The sequence below is a fragment of the Tripterygium wilfordii genome, chromosome 18 (assembly GCF_013401445.1).
Source record: "Tripterygium wilfordii isolate XIE 37 chromosome 18, ASM1340144v1, whole genome shotgun sequence".
Classification (NCBI taxonomy): domain Eukaryota; kingdom Viridiplantae; phylum Streptophyta; class Magnoliopsida; order Celastrales; family Celastraceae; genus Tripterygium; species Tripterygium wilfordii.
In genome coordinates this window covers 10,204,650-10,231,290 of record NC_052249.1, presented here as the reverse complement: position 1 = coordinate 10,231,290, position 26,641 = coordinate 10,204,650, and the positions used below count along the sequence as shown (strand labels likewise).

General features: G+C 36.1%; 3 protein-coding genes across 4 annotated transcripts; 1 reads left to right on the top strand and 2 right to left on the bottom strand.

Annotated features, from left to right (window-relative positions):
- Positions 1 to 179: 179 nt before the first annotated feature.
- On the top strand, positions 180 to 2,555 carry LOC119983970 (protein NTM1-like 9). Its single transcript, XM_038827711.1, has 5 exons — positions 180 to 543; positions 636 to 848; positions 931 to 1,196; positions 1,666 to 1,806; positions 1,909 to 2,555. Exons 2-5 carry the CDS (start codon positions 704 to 706, stop codon positions 2,440 to 2,442), a joined length of 1,086 nt encoding a protein of 361 aa, XP_038683639.1. The 5' UTR covers positions 180 to 543; positions 636 to 703; the 3' UTR covers positions 2,443 to 2,555.
- Positions 2,556 to 4,714: 2,159 nt separating this feature from the next.
- On the bottom strand, positions 4,715 to 8,441 carry LOC119983633 (protein ARV 1-like). Of its 2 annotated transcripts, none has more exons than XM_038827320.1 (9): positions 8,306 to 8,441; positions 8,170 to 8,217; positions 7,991 to 8,080; positions 7,342 to 7,387; positions 7,155 to 7,237; positions 6,980 to 7,074; positions 5,978 to 6,044; positions 5,701 to 5,776; positions 4,715 to 5,064 (listed from the first exon to the last, which is right to left on the bottom strand). In XM_038827320.1, the coding sequence occupies exons 1-9, from the start codon at positions 8,390 to 8,392 to the stop codon at positions 4,967 to 4,969; spliced, it is 690 nt and encodes a 229-aa protein (XP_038683248.1). In that variant the 5' UTR covers positions 8,393 to 8,441; the 3' UTR covers positions 4,715 to 4,966. The 2 variants fall into 2 exon arrangements, with proteins under 2 accessions (XP_038683248.1, XP_038683249.1); XM_038827321.1 differs by having other exon boundaries at positions 7,173 to 7,237.
- Positions 8,442 to 14,146: 5,705 nt separating this feature from the next.
- LOC119984004 (B3 domain-containing transcription factor NGA1-like) lies at positions 14,147 to 16,582 on the bottom strand. Its single transcript, XM_038827746.1, has 3 exons — positions 16,375 to 16,582; positions 14,395 to 16,224; positions 14,147 to 14,314 (listed from the first exon to the last, which is right to left on the bottom strand). Exon 2 carries the CDS (start codon positions 16,206 to 16,208, stop codon positions 14,976 to 14,978), a length of 1,233 nt encoding a protein of 410 aa, XP_038683674.1. The 5' UTR covers positions 16,209 to 16,224; positions 16,375 to 16,582; the 3' UTR covers positions 14,147 to 14,314; positions 14,395 to 14,975.
- Between the last annotated feature and the right edge of the window lie 10,059 nt (positions 16,583 to 26,641).

Sequence of the window (26,641 nt, the reverse complement as noted above, 5' to 3'; positions counted from 1 at the left end):
TGATCAGCAAGAATCTCTTTTCGACGGTGTAGATCGTAGAAACTCTTGCAGGTTCGCTTTTCCTTCCGGGTCATGCGAATCGTCAAAGGAAGCAAGCGAACCTTCGCACCCTTTTCTCTTACGCGGGTATGAATGTATATTTATAGTCCCAAGAATACGTAGAATGACTGTACAGTACAGAGGGTTTTAGTGATGGGGTCTTCTTCCGTACTTCCAAATCATACTAGATTTCTTCACTGTGAAGGTCCTTAAGGAGAACGCACAGTCAATAATCTCTTTAATAGATGCAATCTCTTACATCATATTCTGACATCATCTAGTATTGCTGAAGAAAAACGCGATTAATCTTTTGTTTTGCCAAAAATTCACTCACTGTCTCTTCTTGTCCGGGGAAGAACAAGTTCTGGGTCCGATCATATTATCTCTAACCAAATCTGGGTGGAATTCAGTCATTCGTTTTTGATTGGGTAAAGAACAAACTGCTGGATCTCTCATGTCAAGTGAGCATTTGCTTCCTGTTTTAGGAGGAGGAATGAATTAAACGTGAGTCGCTCTTACTTTTGATTTGGTTTCTGCTCTTTCTTTTCTTTTGTTAAATTCTCATCTTCATTGGGTTTCTTTTTGCTGTTATTCAGTTGCAGGTAATGTAATCTAGAGACTACTACTATCACTCAAGAGTAACTCTCCAACGCCAAGAAAACTAATGGATAGAGTTGGATATAGATTTCATCCCACCGAGGTAGAACTCATAGACTATTTTCTGAAGAATAAGATGCTTGGTCATGAATTGAAAGTACGCAGGATTGCTGAGGTTGATGTTTGTAAATTTGAGCCATGGGATTTACCTGGTAAGTTCTTTTTCCTTGAAACTGGTCATTGATATTTTCTTTCATGAGTTTAGTGTTATTGTCAATTTTCATTTGTGTGCAGAACATTGTGCAACTGATTCCAAAAATAGAAGTTGGTACTTTTTTTCTCGCCCTATTTACAAGTACTCGAATAGCAAACGGGCTAACAGGAAAACGAAGGCTGGATATTGGAAAGTAACCGGAAAAAAGCGTAATATCAAAGATAGAGCTAACAAGGTGATCGGTACTAAATGGACTCTTGTCTTTTATGAAGGGCGTTCACCTAAAGGAATCAAGACCAACTGGGTCATTCATGAGTACCATCCAAATTCCATATCCTCTAATGAGGTACATCCTCTTTATTCCTGTTTTGGAGTTTACTTTGGGAGAATTTGCCTCGGAATCGCATATTAGTTGTTAGCATTGTATACAACATTTTTTTTTAATTTATTTCCTTTAATGTGCTCTGGTAAGAAAAAAAAATGATGCTTGTTCTTGAATTAATTCTTTGAAGTGTGACCTGTGCTCTTTAAGATGACCCTTTTTGAAAAATTATTTGGATGCTGTAATATTTTGGCCAATGTGCTTTCATGGGAGCTCCTAACCATTGAGAGAGCTTCTTTTTTCTCTTAGAAAGTGTATTAGGACTCTTGATTCCTTGTAAGACATTTAGTGTAGATAATGTGGAATGTTAGTATGTTAGCCTCCTTCCCCCCTCTGCTTTTGCTATCCTCTGGCAGTTATATTATGAAATACTTCTATTTAAATTCTTTGTTTTCGCTGGTTTGGGATTTACAATTGAGCTCAAATTTTGTAGAGGGATTTTGTAGTCTGTCGCTTGAAGAGAAAACATGGTGGGAAGATCAATAGTTGTACCCAAAATGAAGGTGAAACATCCTCCAATCACCATTCGACTTCTGGTATTGGCAGTTGTATAGTGGACTCCTCAAGCCCAGAGGTGAGAACAAGCATGCATTTTGCAGTCATGATATCTGCTATTCACAAGGAGCATGAGTTGCATATCCAAAACTAACATTGCTTTCTATAATTATCGGTCCAGGTAAATCTTGAGCTCTTGGCAAAATCTTCATCACCTACTGGCTATAATGGGCAAGGTGTCGACTCCGCAGGGCACTCGCAGAATCAAATTGAGCAGAACCCTGAGAATTCACCATGTGACACTTGTGGCCTTGTATCTCAAGATGACAATAGCGTGCTAGTATCTCAAGTGGACACTTTTGAGCAGGAAGATGATCTCACAGCACTAGCGAATTCATTTCTTGTTGACAAGGATGACAATCACGTGCTAGTATCTCAAGTTGACCCTATTGAGCAGGAAGATGATCCCACAGCGCTAGTGAATTCATTCCTTGTTGACAAGGATGACAATAGCGTGCTAGAATCTCAAGTTGAAACTATTGAGCAGGAAGATGATCTCACAGCGCTAGTGAATTCATTTCTTGTTGATGATGATGAATTCATTGGAGAAGGAAATGAAGATACTCATCCGCACGACTCCAGGCCACTCAAATCATTGAGTTCAGTTGATGTTGATCAAACTGACAAGGACATTGACACTGAAATGGTCTACTAACGGGTAACGCCATATAAACCATCAGCTTATGAAAAGGATTAGTTCATTAGCTTGTAAAGCACATAGTTTTTGCAGGACAATATTACTGCCAACATGGCAAGAAAATGTGTTTATGTGATGTTATTATGATGTTCTCAACAATATTCTCCTGTCCTGTCATGTATATTTGTTAAAGGTCCGCAGCTAACATAGAAATTTTAGCTGTTCGACCGTCTTACACAGTCTAACATTCAAGCTGTGCTGCTTTTATGGCACTCCGTTGGCCTTGAAAAATTCAACAGTTGGTTTTAGCCTTCCCTTGGCCCCCTTGTTATCTGACTTTCCTGTGTATGTGTGTGCAACAGCATAAACGGAGTCTGGGAAAGAGATGCAAAGACATTATTTATCCCCTTGTATATAGTGTCTCTGCCTGCAGAATTTGTAATTTAAGGGGTGTGTTTTTGCTGCTTTCTGTGAAGTCAGTGTGCTGTATTTTGTTTGTGCTAAACTGTTGTGTTATTGAAACAGAATTATGTTTTAGGCTAGCCCACTACTTTACAGAAGGGAATTAAAGAATGTTTGTGGCCCACAGGCAGCAGAGAGACCAAAGTGGTGGGAGACCTTTGAGTCGGTTATTTTAATCCAAACTGCTTTTTGATGTCCTTGGAAGTTGGAAGGAAATGAGCTATCCATATTTTGGGACCCATCACCCATGTATATCATTGTTTTGTTTGGGGCAAAAGATTAAATATGAAACTGTACGGAATATCAGGACAAAAAACTTTTGGGTTGCATGATTCATGGAAGTTACGTTAACATACAAGCTGCCACGTGTTGTTTCCAAACTCGTTGTTGACCTGAGTTGAAACTCTCACTTCATGAATTAATTTTAATTTTAAATATAAATTACGAAATACTTTCATCTCCGCGATTTGATGGCACGTGCGGGAGCTGCCCCCCTGGTTTTGGATTGCACCTGATTTTTAGTATATTTTTTAGAATTATACCGTGATTTTTCAGTATTTTTTAAGAATTATATTATAATTAAATAATTATACTATAATCTAAGAAATATATTTTTCATCTCAGAGTTTGGGACCAATAAAAAATAAGAAGGAAGAGGGAGGATTGGTGCATAGAGAAAGATAGAGATGTTAAAAAGGCCCAAGCCCAAGTTGCGAGAAAAAAGTAGTTACGAGAAAATAGTGGGAAAGGAGGCGGGAAAGAGAGATTAACATTTTAATGGTATATTAATATTTTAATGAGGGATTTATTGGGCTTTAAGATCTCCTTAATGTACTATAAGATGGCTTTGAGGGCCTATCTAGCATTAATCCTAAATAAAATTGAATGTAATATCTAAAATACATATGATCTTATACATTAACATAATTTTTTAAAAATTTTATTCATGTGTAGCTCATGGTGGTTGCCACTTGTTTAACACAAGCATTGCTGTGCCAAACGAAATAGGGGGCTCCAATTTGTTGCTATAATTATTCCCTAAAATTATGTTAAATTAAAATGTGTTTTTAAGTGTTTTGGTGATCATAAGGTTAGAATATAGTAGATTTTGAAGGAAAAAAAAAAATCAAAATCCTAAATTTTAAACACTCAATCCTAAACCTAAAAAATTAAAGTCTAAACCCTAAATCATAAATATTAATTCCTAACACCTAAACTCTAATATATCATTTTCAAAAAAAAAAAAAATACCTATGATTCAACATGGTTTTGGGGAGAATTGTAGCTACAATAGTAAAAGAATTGGAGCCCCTCCCTGACTGAGCAGTACAAAAGCACTCGCTCGACTCACTGGAGCTGCTTTGCTTCATAGGCGATGACCATCGACTTGCTTCTTCATGACGTTGAGTTTATCAACCCTAGAGAAATAGAAACTCTAATAGACCCGTTCAGTATGGGCAATGACTGCATTGCCGATTATAGAACAATCCCATTCGGTGCAATTAGTGGTGGTGGTCGCTGCAGTGATCGGAGAACAGACCCATTCGGTTCAATCAGTGACGGAGGTCGCAGCATTGATCGGATAACAAACCCATCCTGTAGACTTAGGGGCTATAGGTGCATGATTGATCATAAAACACAGGTAAAAGAATAACCCTATGCTAGCAGATAAAAATAAAGTTCAATTCATCTAAAGTGCTTCGATTGACATTCGGAACTAATGTTCTAGGGTTAAAATTTTCTGTTGAGTCGAACTTCTCAGAATGAACCATAATTGTAGCAAAGTGTGAGTGTCAATGGGAATATTGTAAAGATCAGAATCAGATACTTAAAAAAGAAATTGTTCAAGGATTCAGTGATCAGGTATGGAAAATCATAATCAAATAACAGTCTGTGGAAGAATATGTGCACAGTTTAAGAACAGAATGATACCTTTCTCTGCAAAACAATTCCCATTTCGGCATTTCCCACTATAAACTTAAAGTTTCACTAATCATGAAAGGACAACTAAATAATATCACAACTGTCAGATATGCTGATATAATGAGGATGTTTTACACTTGAACAAGTTTTAACGCTTTCAAGACCTGAATGTAAGCAGTTCAGGAGCCAAAAATTTTACGGCATGTGCAGTGAAGCAGGCTGCTATACAGTGATTCAAGGCCGACCCTGTCCTAACTGTTCCACAACATAAACAAGATTTTGTCAGGTCAGGAAAAAAAATTTAAAATTTGCCATCATAATTATGATCTATATAAACAAGCTATAAAAATTTTATGCCTAAGGTTCCTGAATAACAAGAGGGGTCTAAGTTAAGCTGATCATGGCATGCATTGAGATCCAAAAACATAAAAAGGAAATGGGAAAAAAAAAGAAGAAGAAAGAATTTCATGAAGCTATGAGCATTGCCCAATCGAAATCAGCATTTCGCAAACCTCTTTGGAAAATTAAAGTTTGCAGAAAATGTGTTACCATACAATATACTTAAAGGGCTCGTGAATGCATCATGTTAAGGGCTTCTGCAGCTTGGACATTATCAGCAGAGATGATATCGTTTTCCATTTTGCCTGGTTTACCTCAACCCTAACGTTCCAAGTCCTCAAATTTCTACTAAAGATCATCCTCACATTTCTGCATTACCCACTTTAACTTATCCTTTAACCACCTCCATTGTGGTCTCAAGGTAAAGGTGTGTGCTATCGATTTGCTAGTTCAAGGTTCAAATCCCCCTCCAATAGGAAAACAAAAAAAGAACAAAAAACTGAACTCTCAAAAAAAGATGAAAACATAACAGAAAAGGTCTTGCTATCAAACCTCTCAACGCAATGGAGTTGGATGATAAAACATACAAGTCAATAATGTAAACCACTGATGGTGGAAACTCCCAGACCTGTAAATGAAAATGATAGTTAGCGCATACTCAACTCGAGAAAGCCTCAATCCCAAACTAGTTCAGGCAGCTAGAATGTTTTATTCTCGCTATGAAAAATATAACATTTCTCTATTAAATATAATGCAACAGGACGATTATAGAAGCTAAAAGTAGAAAAAGACAATTTATTTTCCAATAAGCAGCATGAAGAAAGCATACCATCATGGCAAAAAGAAAAATCTTGAAGTAACTTGAGACGAGCATGGCAAGCAAAAGATCTTTGCACCTGTAAGATTTCAAATTTGAGAAACACTGGACAAATTTTAGGCACCATAAGCATTTAAGTACACAAATAGCCCAGATCAAGATAAACAACAATAGAAATTTCAATCCACAAGATAATGTAGACCAAACTATGGTTAGCTAAAAAAATAAAAGAGAAACTACATTTCAATAATGCCTCAACTAATTTCAAAATCCCCAGAAGGAGCATAATCAAACTTCACCTACTCCCACATGAACAGTGGTACCATCCTCCTCATTCTTCCTAGTTTTTCTACTCTCGTTCATCGTATTTCATTTATTAATTCTACACAAAAATGCTACTTTGACAAGACACGGCTGCAAACAATTACTAGAAGATGGCCTGAAAAATATTTTGTAATGCGTAAACCAAATCATAAATGGAGTTTGGGCTGATAAGAGACAATATGCTCAAAGAATGAATCTAGCAACATGAGCAAGTTGAGTTGGATGTGCCAATGCAAAGAAATGATAACATAAAAGTTATTTCATCTAGGGCAGGGTGCAGATTAAATTGACAATAAGATGCAAGAAAATCATTTTAACATAGTTTGGCATGTTCAGCGTAGAGATATTGGTACGACTAAAAGGAGTTGAGCAAATTTTACCACAATTAACTAAAAATGGGGGGTAGAGGTCAAAAAATGGATGAAAGATATAAGAAAGACATGGAGTCTATACGACTAGTAGAACGTGTAGCTTTTGATAGGAACACATGGTGATTGGTGAAGAAGGATCCACATAGTTGGCTCCAACCAAACTTTCTTATGGATTAAAGTTGTAGACCCTTAATTGGTTGAAAACTTGAAATTCAGGTTTTTAAGATGATGGTGGTGATACGTAAACCAAAATATTGCTTTTGCCAAAATAAGAAGTATCCAAAAGTGGCAAATAACTTAAAGAGACAAAAATATTTACCTGGAAACTGTGAGAGACGTATTACATAAAGTTCGTGTAGCAACAAAAAATGCAAGAAGAAACATCAAGTTTCCAACAACAACATCCACCAACACCTGAAATTCCATTTCTTAGATGTTAGTTTAAGTTGAAATTCCTCAAAATTTAAGTGCCAAAATTAATCATATCTGCTTGCCCTTTGACATGTCCATACTAATGATGACAAGCTAAAGGATGATCCCCATTCTTCATTGCTTTTCCTCAAAAGCAGACTTCTGTCTTCAATTGTTAAGTGCACTCCATAAACTTGATGCAATTCATTAAAGAAATAATGAAGAGCCTTGAGAGAGTAAACAAGAATATCGTCCAAGTAAAATGGATACAAGCATCCAAAAGCAGAAAACCAACACATAACTTCCACAATGAGCCCTGCAAAATTGTCAAAATACCAATTCAAAGTTTGTCTCAACAAACCATGTCCCTTGTAACCAGGAGAACAAAAGATGAAAACCTAAGAATTAGAGTCACATGCTAAGACCAACTATTTAGTATTTAGTAGGAGATGTAGGTATAAAATGACTAACTAAGCTATTTAATCAAGTTATTAAGATCCATAAGATGTCTAATGAATGGAGGAGAAGCACTATAGTACCTATATACAAAAATAAACGTGATATTCGAAGTTGTAACAACTATAGAGGTATCAAACTCAAGAGCCACACATTGAAACTTTGGGAACGAGTTGTGAAACAGAGATTGAGATTGGTATCTATGATATCCGAAAACCAATTTGGTTTTATGACGGTAGGAACCACAATAGAGGCACCTGATAATTAAAAACTCCATTTAAAGAAAGCTATGATTCCAATATTCAGAAAAATTGTAAGGAACAAGGATAAGAGAAGTTCAAAGAAATTTGTAACATTAACAGGAACTGCAAATTATCCTTCAGAATTGTTTCTTCAACTAGATTTTTAATAGAATTATTCACACAACAACGAAATGAATGAATAGGTGAGTGAGTTTTTGCACCTCAAAGTTGACAATTTCTGGTCTGAGCACGTTACACAGTAAATTCCTATAGGCTTTTGGCTTCTGAAGAATCAGATCAATTGCAATTATCTGCATTCATAATAAGGGACGTAATTATCAAAATGGATTTAAAATATAAAATTAAAGCTTTGAATTTGATAAATCAGAAGGGTTTTTACCATGATTTCACATTCAATGTATTCATCGGCGACAGCCTTGCAGTTCTCCTATCCAACAGCAAAAAGTATTTGGGGATCGATCATGGATGAAGAATTGAGAAATTAACGAGAGAGAAGAAGAGAAGAAAGGGCTTACACATCTCATGAGACGAATGTTTCCAGGAGAGTACTGCACATACAGTGTTCTAATCCCAAATCCACACTGCACGCATCTGTACTCCATTTTCTCTTCCTCTCTAAACTATTTTCTTGACACCAATATACCGTTGTTCATTCTTGCACCGCGGCTCTATCTCACTGATTAAAAAGGCTTCGTGAATTGACATTTGGGCCTGTGGTGGCATGAATTGGGTCATTAAGATGTTGCTTCTACGTGTTCAGCCCATTTCCTTTATTTGGCCCAATTAGGCCCAAACGAGGTTAAAATAAGCTGACGACTTTATTATAAGACCTTTGGTCACACACTCACACTATAATGTTGGAGTAGATAACCACGTCATCAATTCACCTTTTTGGGACGGAAAACGTTTAACCAAATGCACCAATGATTCGTGATTCACCATCATGCATTTGTAGCTTTTTTTCTTAGAAGCTAAAATAAAAGAAGATCTACTTTTCATCAATAACGATGGTTCACTTTTAGCACCTAAAGATTTTTTGTTACAACGTCATCATCCAAAGTTCTAAAATGAGACTTTAAAGGTACTCGGCCAGAATTTCGCTGATGTGGCATTAAGTTCGGTCAGGAGTCCACTGACGTGGCATTAAATTAAAAGGTCATTGGTTAATGTATGTTTACGTGGAAAAAAATAAAAAAAAAATATTTACATATTGCCACATAAGTATCTGAAATTCCCAATATACTCCTCCCCAATTGTCATCTTCATTGCCTTTTCAACTGAATATCTCTCTCCCCTAAATTTCTTTCTCACTGTAGCTCAAACAGTACCACCGCCGCACTCTTCTTCTTCTACTGATTAACTGGTGTGTATTGTCTGGTCTCCCTCTGTCTCATCTCTCTCTAAAACTCTACTTTCTCTCTCTTACCTCTCCTCTCTCTTACCGTTGTCATTGCCAAGTAATCCAAAATTTGCTATTCATCCACTAACAAACCTGCAACACAACATTTAATTCTTGCAAATAACATATTCTTGCAAACAGATTGGGTTCAATACCAATCCTTGCAAATTTGTTGGTAACAGATTGGGTTCAATACCCGCCATCAAAGGGACCAAGCAGAGCTTCAATAAATGGGTAATTAAGTAGTGATACCCGGGTAACTCACTAGATCGGTTAATCGATAAGATTGACTACAATAAGAAACAATCTTGCAAATTAGGGCAAACACTCGTGGGGTAGCTCGGAGATGTAATAAGGTGTTGTGTTGGAGACAAGTAAATCGATTGATTCATCGATAAGCATTGGAGACCTGTAGTTTCGACTGGCATTGCCAGTGGTGACGAAGATTCCGACACCGATCATGCCTCCGATTTCAGACTCAGGCTGCTCTATTGCAGATAAGGAGATAGAGAGGACAAACAAGAGAAAGTAAAGGTTTTTATTCTTATTTTTTAATGACACGTATTATTATTATTTTTTCAAAAAACCTAGGTGGAATTTCTAAGTCCCATGTCAAATTGCCATATAAGCATATCCAATTTTACAAGTGTTGACTATTTGCCATCTAAGCGTTGACCCTGCCCGTTACGGTAGTAATTCTGACCGAATCCCTTAAATGTCTCATTTTGAATCAATGAGTGACGACTTTGTAACAAAAATTCTTTCGGTGCTAAAATTGAACGACGCTTATTTTTCGGTGACGAAATGTATAATTAACCCATAAAAGAATTTCAATTTCGCTCCCAATCACATCAGAAATCATAACCCACTCAAATCAATAGACGCACGACTTTGCTTTTATTAACCACATCACCACTTGATTTTTTGAAACGACGTGAGATTATAAGTATAACATTTTAGATACATAATGTCCGAACAACTTTGTTCTTTTGGACTATTTCATATAATGGTATTTGGCTCAGAAAAATACATTTATTGATTGAGAGAAATTTAAAATTTTCTTATAAACCATATTAGAGTTGTCGAAAGTGAGATTATAAGTGATCTAACAAATCAACTCTTTAGTTTCTTTTGCTCTCTCTGTCTCTAAGCACAGTTATATCATAGGGTAGTACTTTCATCTTGAAAGTTTATTATATATATATATGTATTTACTATCATAATTAAGGAAGGAAGCATTTAAATCATATACAGGGGGGGCAAAGCAACGTACGTACGTGGTTCATGCAAAGGGAAAGAAAAAAAATCAGGAGATGGAGAAAATCATGTTATCGTTGTTGATTTTGCATTGCACGCGTCCCATGGGCATGGAGATGGAAGGACCAAAACAAGAAATTAATTAAAGAGACTCTCTCTCACTCTCCCATCCCATGTGGTTATCAAAACCTAACCCTACGACATCTTTTTATATATATATATATATAGGTCTAGGGTATAGGGTGGGGACTTTTGATGTTGTTACTGTGTCTGTGTGTATCATCATCATCAACAAGCTCATAAGTTGGCAGCACAGAAATCTTGTGAATCAAATTAATCAATCCTTTCTCCCACTCACTCATGATTATATATATATATATATATTGGACCACCTCTTTTTCCGTACTCTAATGATTCAGATCAATATATATTAAGAATAGACGCTTCAAAATTGCTCATGTTAATTATTCAATTTCATATACTTATATATGTGTATATAGATAATTTTACTCTCTCGCTCTTCGTTTCTTTTCTTTTTTTTATTATTTTATGAAACATCAAGTTTACTAGCTAATTTAAATTCAAATATTTAGATTGAGACAAATTATATGTTATGTTTCATTATCTTTGATTTAATTTTGAAAATATCAAAGTCTACATTAAAATTTACCTTTCTATGACAATTAACGCTAGACCGTAATCTATATATATATATATATATTATGTATATTTCTATCATGTGATGAGTCTTGAATCTTTTCTACAATTAACATTTTGATGTAATATTTTAGCATTTGATAACAAAATGATACACAAAACACATTTTGGTTTTTGTAGTACATGTTATTTGTTAAGAAACGTCGCACATCGGATATGGGGATCCGCAATTCATTTAAAATTGTAAAGTCTACAATTTGAATCTAATGGTTTGGAAGGTGTGCCACATCTCACCACATTTTTATTTTTTTATTTTTAAAACTTGTCTAACTTTTTTTTATCTACCACTATATGTAAACCATAAATTCTAAATAATTACGAAACCCCCAAATCCCTCAACGTCAAGAGTCTCCTGTCTTACTAATAATAATACAAATAAAAAGAACATGGTTTATAAATTAAAAAGAAATAACATATATAGAGAGACTTGAGGAGTTCAAATAACATAGAGAAAATGAGAGGAGATCAATTCCTATAATGTTAGTCATCCTCGAACTATATATATTTTTTCATTTAGCTAGAATGGGATTCTACTATACAGCTTAATAATTTTAGGAAACAAGATATGCAGAATAATGTTTCAAAATCATATACTATATGGTATTTTTTTTATTCTTTCCAATGGTTGTGCAGTTACCGTGCATGAAACCCAATTACATGTATATATAGTCATTTTCATCTCTATTTTCTTATGTTTCATTCTGTAAAAAAAACTTATTAAATTAGTGTACTACATTATTTATATATTATTCCTTAAAGCTAGAGTACTTAAAAAAAACTCTATTAGAGTGATATGTGTACTTTTTGAGTGCTTAATTGACTGAAATGTGTCCATAAAATGACAAGTTTAATTTATAGAAAGAGTTGAAATTCTAATTTAATTGCTTTGGAATTGTTAGTCGGGTGTTGTTTTTTTTGTTGTTCATCTTTATGTAATATTCTTCTTTATTAATAAACAATCAGATTTATCAAAAAAAATTTCTTCATATTTTTCTCGAGTTATAAATATTATAATCTAATAAATAATCTATGAAAAAAGGTAAAAAAAAGATTAGGCAAGACGGTAAAGTAATAATATATATATTAAAGTACGTATATCCAATCAATTAATCAATATATATTTTGTAACAATAAAAAATAAATAAAAGGTACAAGGAAAAGATGAGAAAATTTAGTTAAATTGATGCTATATGAAACTACATATACATGCTTCTTATCTATTTTATTCTTATATTAATTCAACACATGACTTGAAATAGTAATAAATGATATGAATTCAATAGAAATTGATGAAAGTATGATCCTTAATAATGACCGAAACGAATAATTTAGTAGATTCATTTTGATTTTTCTCATAAACTTATGTAACCAACCCAAAACTTTTAGGATAAAAACTTGGATGATGATGATTAATTCAACACATATAATAAATGACATTTTTAAGTAAAATATCATATTTTAAAAATGTACAAAAAACAAATTTAAAGTTTTCTTAGCACAATATATTATTTGAAAATAGAAATTTTTGTAAATTTTGATTAAAGTTACATATGACATTCAACTTCTTTTACAAGAAAGTCACAAGAACAAAATTATATCTTTGAAGGGAAATGATGATTAATTAAGTTATTTATAAGTTAAAACCCTATTTTACCCTGATACATAATACTTTAACATAAAAATAACGATAAATTAGTAAATTTAACAAATTTTCTTTTTTTTCTTTTTTTTCTTTTTTTATTTATCCAAACATAATAGAAGAAAAATATTCTTCCTCTCTCTTCCATTCTCTCCCCTCCCCTCCCTTTGCCTTATCTTCCATTCCCTCAAAATCCCTCAATCTAAGAATGAATACTAGCATTGCTAAACAGATTATTATGCACACAAAAGTAAACAGTAATATTTCTAGTTAGTACTTTAGCATGTCACACAACTGGATATTTTACTCCTTAGAACTTGAACCAGGGCAGGGTTCAAGTTTATTTATACACTAATGATAATTATATATATATGTATGTATGTATGTATGTCGCCTGCTGGATTGGCCATAAATTAGTCTTCACATATATTAGCAAGTTGTTCATGGTTATTTTCACTATATGTGAAGTTTAATCTTTGTCTAAAGCTATATAAGTTGTTTAAATTAATTAACAATGCAGTCTTTTCATGACCATGCATACGTGGTTTCTTCTATGCTTATATGTGTGATCATGAGATTTCATATATATACATGCACATAGATTATATATAATTATATATACGCTACAAATTCATGAGTCTTTGATTAGTAGTGGCAAGTCCTAAAATGAAGAATAAGTAGAACTGTCTCTAAAACTTGTATACTGCATGCCATTTGTATATATATATATAATAACTACGATCATCCAGAGTTTCATATAATTATTTCTGAAAATAATAACGATCCCAACTGTTTGGTATCCCAGTTCTAGCTAATCTTTGACATCCTTTTTATTTAAGACTTGAACAAATAACATGAAATTAAGTGCCCTAATTATGCATATATACACACATATATAATTCAAAACTATTTTCAAAGCAACAGTGGAATGGAATTATGATAATAAACGTGTGTGCTTAATTGAGATCAGACAAACCTTTTACAACATCTTTGACAGCTAATCAGCTGCACCAAAACTGTCTTAATATTACAAATCACATTAATTTCAAATCCATAATGCAAAATCAAACAAACAAACATGCATATGAATAATGGGAAAGTTTGCAGCATATTTTTTCTAGGAAAAATATTTTCGAACCATCATGAACCCTCTTCTTGTTTTATAACTATTTTTTTTAAAGTGAGTTATACATATAATTATAATGTTCACCTTAACTGAAGGATAAACTTGTGCTTGCAAATATAGAAAGATATATGTATGTGTAGTTCTAATTTTCATTTCCAGCATGATCCAGAAACTAGGTAAACTTGTTACAAACCGCAATAACTACCACAGAAAAGGATCAGCATATATATCTTAACTGAAGAAAGCATTAATTTGAGCAGTTCCAATCCAGAAAAGAAGCATATATATACCTTATTTGAGAAAAATTGTTAAATAGAAGCACTTGCTGAGTGTGTGCAGTAATCGAGACAACAAAGGATAGCTGCTCACAAGCTGTAATTAAAGACCTGAAAATATGAATTACCAAGAAACATATTTTTTATATATATATGTAGAATATATAAATAAACACATGTATACATAGTACCTTCTACAGTATTAGCATATAGCTAGCTAGTACTGCTCCAACTTTCTGCGCGCTCGGCGCTTCACACCCCCCCCTGCAATCCTGCTTAACTAGGCGGCAGCAAGAACATTAACCAAACAAGGCAAATTGAAGCAAAAAGAGAATATAAACAAATTAAACTGATGAACCTGCACCAGCCATCGATTGGCTTGCTTTGTACCATACAATTACTGACACTATAGACAAGAAACACAAAGAGATAAGAGTACGTACCACACAGTGATCATCAATAACTGCATGTGCAGAGGGGAACAGCAATGCTAATAACCCCAAAATACAGTTGGAGAGAACCCCTACGTCGACCTATTAAAGGAAAACACGATATATATATATATATATATACACACACATGTATGCTTATATAATTTTCAATATATAATGTGTTATACACAATTGAAAAGATTTTTCAATTCCATGTAGTTACACTCTCTAATTGACCCCATCTGGCAATTAATTCTGCAATGCCATGAAATCTAAACCCAAAATTAAAGAAAACAACAAAGCAAGACTTATCTTCCTTCCATGTCTTCCACCCCTTCAACTTAGTGCTTATAATCAAAATTGGGTGACGAAGAAGACTTCCCTATGTTTGATAACTCAATTTGCGGTATTGTTGAAACCGGCGAATTCCCTGGTAACCTCAACTGGGAAGGATGAGAAGAAGAAGAACCGGCCGAGGCTAAATGAGGAGAAGGAGAGATTACTTCATCTTGTGCAGTACTACTACTACCACCACACTCCATGTTCACACCAAACAACCTCAGCCGTTTTAGCGGCGCCGCGGTTTTAGTACCATGAACAACTGGCACTGAATTGATCACCATCGGTTGCAAATTCCCACCTTCTTGCACAACTGATGATGATGATAATGATGACCTTAAATAATGCTGTTGGAAAACTCCATGTCCGTAACCAACAATTGGTTCATGTTGTCGTTGTTGTTGTCGCTGCTGCTGTTGTTGAAGATTGTAATGATAAGGATACAAATTATAATTCATGGAGTTTGGAAAATTCTCGAATTGTTGTGAAATTGACCCCAATCGCGGTGGCGGCATGGAGTAGAGCCTCCCCCACTGCACCTCCTGTGGAAACTGGAACTGAAACTGAACTGGTGTTGATTCGAGCGGATTAGGCCTTCTCCTCCAGTCTATGAACAACCGATCCCGGCCTAACTCGCCAACACCGCGTTGAAACGACACAACATCTCCAGCATCAAGCTTCTTCTCCTTCACAAACCTGCTCCATCCTTTGGTTATGACATAGCTCTGACTGCTGTTCCAATAAGAGTACCTGAATCGCCACGCCTTTCCAGTCCGATCTTCGAAGTTTAAGAGTAGTCCTTTCTCGGTCGATGAGGAATTGAGCGGGAAGTACTTCTCCGCGTGTTGTTTTGGTATCACTAGCCGGTTCAGCTTCCCCACATCGCTTGGAGTCACTACTTTGTCGAACATGTGTTCTTTCTCAATATCCCCTCCTCCTCCTCCTCCTCCGGCTCCGGATGATCTTCCACTACTAGTACCTCCTAGTGATAATTCCATAAGGTCTAGATTATTATTGCTGTCCAAATTGACAGGTGGGGTGTGATCTTGATTTTTGTGTGCTTGTTGTGACTGCTCAAATGCCCCAAAGAGGGATAGGTTTTGGCTGTAATTGGGAGAATTGGCAGCAGAAGATGAGGAGGTGGAAGAGAAAGAAATAAAGGGTTTCTCCTCCCCTTCTCCTTCATCTTTATCAAAGTAATTCTCCTTTTGTTCTTCTTCAACAAAGTTCATCATGCTGACCACACACTCTCTGCAAAGAGTTTCTGGGGAAATTAAAACAAATCCACCCACAACAAAGAACAGAAAGTGAAAATGAAAAAAGTTGGGTCTATACCCAATTATGAAAAAGAGTATATGTGGTGGTGAAAAGAAAGCCTAATATTACAACTCAATCACTTACCTGTAAAACTTGTTATTGGAGATCTTGTTCAAGATTTGTGCGGACCCAGCTAGCCCAATCGCTGTATGATTGAGGCCGGTGCCCTTCTTCTTTGACCAAAACACACCCCTCTCTCAAACCCTAATTTTCACATAATTCAATAACGACAAGATATATTATAAGTAGCGAACGCAAAGGATTTGGGAGTTTGGTTTTGGTACGTAGCTGATAAACTAAACTAGAGAGCTAACGATCCCCTTGATGGGGTGGGGGTCCATTTAGTAATCTGGTTCAGGTCATGTCATGAGAGAGTGGTGTGTCGTTTTCATTATATGTTACGCTCTCTCATGACTATATATATAGACCCAGAGATGGCCAGTTGGTCTGGCTCGCTGGGCAGTAATTACAAGGTCATGTGTATGCATTTCTTTTGGTTTAATGGTTAGCAATCAAAAGTAAAAAAAACAAAAGGAAAGGAAAGGGAGTGGATCGATCATCGATGTACAGTTAGGTTATGAGTTTTGACTTTGGGGGTCATTGATGGTGTCTAGTGCTGGTCCTGGTAAGTGAATAATGAATATTAGCACAAAAGATCGACCTTGGCGCATCCTACACTCAATCTGGACGGATCCCTAGGTTTTCACACATCAAGCCAAACAATATTACCAGTGTTCTTCACTAATGTGATGTGGGTTATAATATGAACATATACATATACATATATATATATATATATACATATTTATTGACTAACATTCTTCTTTTATCTCCATGGAGTTAATTGGTGCATTATATTAATGGTTAGTTATATATAAACATGCCAAGATATGACTTATGAGCGTTTGGTCGTCAGGGATGATGTTGCTTCGTGTTCAGGTAGTTGTTGGTTAATTTGCATAGATATATTCAATATACTCACAGATCAAGTTGACTAGAAAAAGGTTTTATTATTAATTTCATGCATGAATATTGCTTTATAAACAAATTTTATTTTATATATATATATGTAAGTCAAAATTATAGCACTTGATTAATTAATTATTTGACTGACAAATTGATTATTAAATTTGGTAAGTGAAAGCCCTTGGAATTAAAGGAACCCCCCTGTAGTTCATGAACAAGTAACATCCTTGCTGTTTTATTCTCCATTGATCCAATAATTAACGACTTTCTTGGAAATGTATACTATAGTTCATTGAATTATTATCAATAACATACATGTAAAGGCCAAGATTTGCATTGTTTAAGGACATTTTAATACAATTAGGTATTTAATTCTCTCTTCAATTATTTGTACTTCTAACATGTTGAATATGTCTATGTATAATTTAGTGATAATAATATGCCATGGACCAACAACCCCAGTACATATATATATATATATATATATATATATATATATATATATATATATATATAATGCCAACTTAACCAAGTTAATTAATCCTCTCTCTCAAAGATTAGGTATTTATTGGTAATTAACATCAATTTGATGCATGATCATTTAATTTATTACTGCCAAATATGTCCGTATCTTTGTGACATTAGATTTTACCATCATAAGCTGCACCAAACGGAGTGTATAGGCTAACCTATTTATCGGATGAATAATGTTTCATCGATCCACCCAAAATGTTATCCCATTTAACCTTCAATTAATGTTGAGTGTTGGATGTTAAGTGAGCCATACATATGTGTTTATAATCAATGACTATTTCACATGCTATATAGATTTGGGGGTAAAATGGAGTCTTATTTTGGGTGGATGTAGCATTACTCTTATGGGATAGGGAGACTCCAATTATTAGTTACAATTTTAGCTACAATCCCCCAAACTATGTTAAATCATATTTTATAATGTGTTATAGAGTATTTTGGTGTCATAATGTTAGAATATAGTATATTTTGAAAGAAAAATTCTAAACCCTAATTTTTGATAAGCAAGGAACCACCCAACCTAGCATGCCTTTCGAACAACTGAGTGGGTGTAGACCTCGGGCCGAAGCCCATGCGAGTGAAAATGGGGCTCTTAACCCCTTCCGATCTTAGCAGCATTCCAAAACAACCATTCGTCCTAAACCCTAATTTTTTTCCTAGCCAAAGAATCACCTAGACCAACATGCTCATTGGACAATTGAGTGGATGTGGGCCGTCAGAACAGCCTGCATCACGCTAACGATATGTAAGATTGGAAGTGGAACAAGTCCTTGGAACCAATATTCCACAAAGAAATATCCCAGTTAGTTGGTTCGAACTCGAGCATCGTAGACTCTCAGTCTGGAGAGATAACCAACAAGGCTATCATCCTAACCCTGAATATTTTAGGCCGCCAACCCACCCAACATGCCCACCGGACAGTTGGGCCAGCTCTAAACTTGGTTCCGTCAATCCAATGCACTCCACGCTGGCGACAGTTAAGACTGAGCCGAAATCCATGCGGGGAAAGCCTCTCGTATGCTTTTTGCCAATGCAAGAAAGTAACGCTGAAATTGTTGGATATGGGAATTGAACCAACGATCTCCTGCATTTGTAAGGAGTTAACAGCTTCACCATTACAACTAAAGCTTCTTTGTTCTCTAAATCACTAGCTATATATAAATATTTAGAATATTTTAGAGTTTAGGATTTATGGTTATACATATGTTATGTTATATGATATACTTATATCATGATATAAATTTCGCAACCTACGGAACTAACCAGTATATATATATAAACAGAAATTCTACTATATGAAGCAACTCGTGCAAGAGATTTTCGTAATATTAATGATAATAGATGTCGAAAAATGGAGTGGAGAATAAATTTGTGTATTTGGCTAAAAGTTGGTTCTTACGTGCATCACTAGCCCTCCGGTTTGTGGACATGATCTATTGAATAATGGAAGTGGTCCACTTCCATCTTCACACTTTATTGGTTGGAAGCTGTACCTCCCTGTCCACCAAAATTTGACAATGAAAGAGCGATCACAATTTGCATTATTACCCAGAAACCAAAAACAAAACAAAGCGTAAATAGTACTAATATTTTAAAAAATATTTAATATTTTGTTTCATTAATTAATATAATAATATATAGGAAATAACTTATATTAAGCACCTACAAACAGTTCCTTCACACACACACACACGCACATCATATCCTTACTCAGAGAAAGACATGCATCATGTGGGGATTATATCAGCTTCGATCATGGTCATCATCAACATATTAGTAGATTTTTTTCTTGTTCCACACGTGCATAAAACTTACCATTTCATAAATTAATAAATAAAAACCATATTCGACTGGCTAGAGCCTAGAGGCCTGGCTACCCATATATCACACAATTAAAGTGATGCAAAGTTTAAAAGATAAAAGTGGACTAGATTAATTACCAGGAAGGATCAGCAGTATGAATGCTATTGCTATTGCTAGCTACCCATTACAGCAAAAGCAAACAAGATTAATTATAACTAGTGTTTCTTTGTCCCATATAATATATATATATATAGGCTGCGATCTATCTCACTTTTTTTCGTCTCTAGCTTAGCTTTCGATGCTCATATGCAGTACACAGCAGCAAAAGAGCTTCTTTAATAAGTATATATACACTTTCATATATTGTAGTTACAATGCAGAAGCAGAGCTTTTACCAAGAATTTCCGAGGAACTGTCATGTATGACATGACTTTAACATCATAGGCTTAAACCCAGAATGATGAATTGCAGGAGATGCTGCTCTACATGCTCACCCCTTAAAGATAAAGTTAACCCCTTTTGGTGTCCTATATATATATATACATACATATGGATCGGAGGACAGTCTTTCATCATTTATTCAGATGAAAAGTCATCATATATATGCCCAAGTACTATGCATGCATTTGCAATGTTTAATAATTAATTAGAGGTGCAAGTGCAGCTGCTCACTTTATAGTCTTGGTTGAGTGTGTAGCTAGAAGAGTGAGAGGACCACTGGCTTGAGCTAGACTACCTGCACAAACACATGCAATAGTGCCGTTGATTAAATCTCACTTTTTTCTTTCTTTGTTTTTTTTTTTTTGTGACTGGATGAATATGAATTGTTTGATTGTAACTTGGGGGCTAACACCTCCAAACCAAATCCCAATCTCATTGATGATTGATGTCTTTCTTATATTCCACTGTCCCCATATATATGAGTGCGAGGTTAAGATTGTGTACAATTGTCGCTACTATTCGGGTTTTACAATTTCTCAATAATTCTAAAATCTTATATCTAACGGTTAAACTAAATGTTATATAACTTGTTTCTACTTTTATCTAAAAAAATATCATCTTATTCTCTCATTACATGTCTTTTGACTTTATTAAAAAAATAAATGACTTGTCATCGTATGAGAATTTCAAATTCTAAAATTCAGGGGGAGTTATAGACCCTCCGAATCCCTATGACCTGCCTTTCATGTCAATTAAATTCTTTTATTAATTTAATTTTTCTGAACTTATTTTTCTCCCCAAAGTTGTGAAAAATTTTAATTTGGCCCCTCTAACTTTTATTTCTGACTCTATCCACAAGAGCTAGGTCCTAAGAAGATTCAAAATCTTATCATTCTTATAACAGCAAAGGTGTTTTTTTTGTTTTTTTTTTTATATTTTTGTATAAGGGAACATCAAAGAATATTGTTTAATGAAGGAAGAGTCCCTATCAACTAGTGGTATCCATCTCATGAGTATGATTAAATGGCAACAACAACAACAACTGTCATTCATATCCCCCAATAGTCTAGGACTTAGTATCTATGAACCTTTTTTTTGTGTTTTTGAGTCTCAAATATATATATACTGAATTGGAGATCTGTGTGGGCCCAAAGGTATGGGATAAGGGACATGTGTAAATATATAAAATCAGAAAACTTGAAGAAGATGAGTGAAGAAACCCATATAATTCTCGTCGCCCCCATCTTATCAGTGTGGGGCAATATATATGGAAAAGCACCAGCAATAGCTGCACCTATAGCTGCTGCTGCAGCGGTGTATGTATATATAGTTATAATGCAGAGCCACCATGCCATGCCTAGTACTATCCCTTTGTTCTAGGACCCCACACTATATATCTATAGACCCAACTGTACATGTCCTCACAGAAACCGTTAAAAGCTTTCGGGCCTGTTAAGTCGCTTTCCCGGGTTAGCCCCATTTCGGTATTCATATCTCGTGGTACCATTTTTGCTTAAGTCTCTCTCTTCGGTATATGTGGATGGATAAAAATACAGCACGACACTTGACAAGGGAAGAGTTATAGTGAGTTTCCTCATGTCAAGGACGATTGGAATTAGAAAAATCCATCACGGCACGTGACAAGGGAAGAGTTATAGAGAGTTTCGTCATGTCAAGGACGATTGGAATTCGAAAAATTCAGCACGACACGTGACAAGGGAAGAGTTATAGAGTCATGTCAAGGATGATTGAAATTCGAAGCGTTCGAATGCAAATTACGTGAAAATAGAGTAAGATGGATTATTATCCAAATTTCAAACGGGAAATTTAGGATGATAAAATATCAACTAACACACTACACAACACCCTATAAAAGGAGTGTTAGATCTATGAACGAGGTATACACAAAAAATTCACTACATTGATTTTCTTTTTAAAGAATACTGACTTGAGCGTTGGAGCGTCTCCGGGCCAAGAAAGGCCACCCGTTCCCATTCTTACAGGTATCGAGGTTCACCGTCCATGTCGGTACTTGGACTACATATATAACTAGGCAACATGTATTTAGGCCCCTTTGCCGTACAGGCATCCCTTGCGGCTTGCAAGATAAAAACAAAATAAAATGGGTGTTTATGCAACAAGACCAAACTTCAGGGTCCTTTTGCATATTGAAAAAAAAAAGACCGAAGGCTTTTTGTTCGTTGGCATTGGGCTGGGCTTAGAGTCAGTTTTAAGTTGTTGGGCTTTTACATTTTACCGGCCCGCCCGAAAATAAGACCTTTTTTTTTTTTACCGGTCCTTTTTTTTTATTTATAATAATATCATAATGCTACCCATCTTAAAGTGGATTAAGCTCCCCCAATAAATACAAAAACGTATATAATCTATTAATTATCACAAATAAAAATTGTGAAGAAAACATATACCGGTGCACGTGATATACATGCATGCATGTTTAATTTGGATTATTTGTTTGTTTGGGGGGGAGTTTACGTATTCTATTTTAGGAGGGGTGGTTGATAGAGAGGGAATGAAAGTGATTTTACGTAGGGAAATTAATTAAGCACTGAATGGATTGGAGGGGAGGGGAGGGGATGGGAGGGGGCAGACCACCTGAAGTCGTCCATTCTGATGATGATAAGAATTATGGAGATATCCAAAGTGTGATACACATGCACTTTGAAAAGTAGCTAGCCGGATTTGCTTGACCAATCACCTGCACCCTTCACTTTACATATACATATACATATACATATACATATATATGTATAAATACAAAGGAGCGGCACTAGAAAGTGATGTTAAGATGGACAAATATTAAAATAATGTTACTTTGCTTCGTGTGAGAAATTAATTTCAGTGGGGGTTTGAGAGAAACGTCATGAAATTATTTTTCATGGCTATTTATAGTCGTATATACAACTCATTTAAATGATATTATCAATTATCAATAAACATTCATCTTCATGTTTGGTCTTATTAACGAACACAAAAGGTTAATGACTTTTTATGTGAGATGGTAAAGTTAGTTGAATTTGATCATAGAAAGCCAAAATTAATTTCAACTTTAGGTACACATATGTCTAACTCAACCGATTGCCAATCAAACCAACTCTCGTTGGTGTGTAGCACCCATAACCTGTGAGTAAAAAGTGGCACCTATAAGTTTACAATTTACAGGTGTTTGTATTAGAGCCTTGGTATATGTATATGTATAGGAATAATCTAGTGGCCAAATTTATAAGTTATCAAATAAGATGTCAAAGTGTTTAGCAATACTTTTTAAGTTGACAGAACTAACATTTGAGAAAATAAAGTGTACTATCGTAATTGTAGAAATAAGCTTCATTTAAAATTTTCTAATTTTAAAGCGTACTTGTTAACATAATCGCTAATGTATTTAGACCATTTACTAGTATCTCCTAAAGCTTTAAAAATGTACACATATACCTTAGAAGGCCTGTCACGATAATGGGCCGAAAGTTCCGAACTTCCAGGGGATCAATTTGGATGAACCCCGACCTTGGTAGTATGTGGGCCGAAGGCTGGGCTTCTTAAGTAATTGGACTTTCCGCATAAAGCTTTTGAAATGTCCCTTAAATGGAAAGTTTTGGGCCCTAACAGATTGGAAATTTTCTTGGCCCATATTATATGAAAGCCGTCAACGCCGTCTTCTTTTGCAGGCTTGAAGCGTTAAGTTCGGTGTCTGTTTGGTGGAGCGACGTGGAAAACAGGCACGCCAGCGGACCACCCCACCAAACACGGGATAATGCCAGCAGAACCGCTGGCTATATGCATAATAAATTCTCATTTTGAAGGTGCATCAATGAGGGTGGTGTTATGTATCACAGATGTGGGAATTGATTCATTATTTATAAGGACAAACACACTTCCTTACTACTAACAAGGCCTATTCCTAGGTTTAATTGAGTTGGACTTAGCTCACTTGTTTAGGCTTAAGGAGAAACAAAACCGTGCAGGTCCGATGTATCCACGAGAACCGAACAAACCAAAGTCAACAATATTATTGGTATGTACGGGGGTGTGATAATATTGTTGGTATGTATGCTGTGTGAATTTTCAACAGCTAAGTGCCATGACATGCACACATGCATGAGTGTTAATGCATGTAGACCCGTGTGGCACATGTAAACTCACATTGATGGTTATTGAAATGGTGGCATGCATGTGGCTACTAAATTGTCGGTTGCAGAGTCTATCATGGTGGATATGGCTTATTAATTGAAGGCATACATGCGTGAAGATCTTTGTGACAAAATGGTGGAGCCAAGTTTATTTGCATGGTGATATACATGGGCGGCTGAGTTGTTTGAGATGAATTGGTCGGCATGGATATGTGGGCACAAATGCTTGGCTCATGAGTTGTTTTCAAAGAGGTGATCCATACGCATGCAAAGGAGTAGTATCAAGCATTGAATGATCTTTGACGACAAAGACATGCAACACTGTTGACAATTCGGCTCAAAGTTTCCTATGAATAGTTGGCTCGTCCTGAGAAAATATTCAGTGGGGATCAACACACCACGTCATCATGCTGATGTGATGCATATGATCCACTCAATATTCAACACGTGGCGATGATAATCCCAATCAACAACATACCTATAAACATCCTAAAATACATTAAATCACAATTACCCAAGTGATGTTTAAAGAAAATACAATAATGCTGCAAAAGAAACTTATTTGCAATGACGGAATCGACAAAGTTGGGACACCGGACTACATCGGAGAGACGGTATAATCCTCCGCAAGCAACCATTGCAATACTTTAAGTCTCAGTATATAAGAAAGTGAAAGTATAAGCTATTGAATCAACAGGGGAACATGGGTATTTGAATCGGACTACATCGGAGACGCAATAGCTTTTGCGTCGCAGGTATTTGAATCAACTCCGGAACATGGAAAAAGTATCAAAGAGGGATCTGACTACGGTAGTCTCACGGCCGGGATCTGCCTCTTTCACCAAATCAGATCTGGACCAGGACCACTCCATGGCTGACCAACTCCTCCCGGCTTATTCTGTATAGGTGATTAAAGGAAGACACCACTAAAGCAGCCAAACGCATTTTTGGGTATTCTCTTGTTGTTTGTAATTGCTTTTACTAGATCGGCGAAGGGCACCGGCGATTGGCGCGGCCGCTGATGCAGCGAGGCCCGCACACGCCTAAGGGAAGGTGGGTACACCACTAACAGAACACACAGACTCACATGGACAAGGGGTAAATCCCCAGGCCCAAACCCAGCTCACAAGATTGGACCTAACTATCCATTAGAAACCGGTTGACTAATGTTAGGTTTGCCCAACTTATAAACTAGACATTGAACCCCTTCACTTCTGATGTGGGATTCCCGCATCATTCCCTCCCACTTAGAACCCTCCCACTTAGAACGTGCACGCGACGTCTAGCCTGACCCAGAGGCGCGCCACATAGACCAATGCCAGCCCGTCACATAGACACATGCACTCTCCCGAACCCGGGCTCCGATACCAAACTGATGCAGAGAGGCCCGCACACGCCCAAGGGAAGGTGGGTACACCACCCGGGCTCCGATACCAAACTGATGCAGCGAGGCCCGCACACGCCCAAGGGAAGGTGGGTACACCACCAACAGAACACACAGACCCACATGGACAGGGGGCAAATCCCCAGGCCCAAGCCCAGCTCACAAGATTGGACCTAACTATCCATTAGAAAACCGGTTGACTAATGTTAGGTTTGCCCAAATTATAAACTAAATATTGAATCCCTTCACTTCCGATGTGGGATTCCCGCATCAGCCGCCGTCGATGATGGGTTAAGAGAGAGAGTTTCGAGAAAGGCTGCGTCACTACTCTCTTGTGTTTTTCAATAAAATAAAGAGTGAGAGATACAATAAAACAAAATAAAGTATAAACGGGAAAATGAAAATTGGTGGGGACTAAGGGACATGTGTCAACAATTGAATGGGAGATGCACACCACATCAGCATGAAGACGTGATGACGTGGTGTGTTGATCCCACTGAATATTTTCTCGTTTTGATTGAAGCTTTATGTCAGAACAAGCACTAGCTATTCAGTGCTTAAAGATATCCCACAACCGAGAGAGATAAACACTTCATAAAATAAAAGTGAGGTTTCTCCAGAGTGTGTTTCGAAGGAACTGAGGAAAGTCCTTCCAATGTCGTCTATTAGTCACTTCTATTGCAGATTAATTTTCTTTTCTGCAAATGTAGTGCTGATATGGGGGCTGTGAAGTGTGATGCCATTGAAATGGCAGTTATTGTACCATTATAGAAGGATTAAATCCTAAGGAATCCCTGTTCTGTTCTTTCAGCTTGTGGGTAAGTCTTTGTCACCGTTGGGCATTACAAAATATATATTGGTCTTAACCTCCATGGCTACCTAGCTACATTTGTTCAGATGGCTCTCTGCAACTTTTTTCTTTTTAAGACATTAACATCTGACTTCCCAAGTTAAGAGAAGCATTATTGGGAGGGTTTTCTTTCTTCCCTCTTTTTGGACCCACGAACCTTTTTGGTAAGGATAGATGCATCTACACACAGACACCTGAATTGTGTAAGAATTTTGCAAGACACTGAAA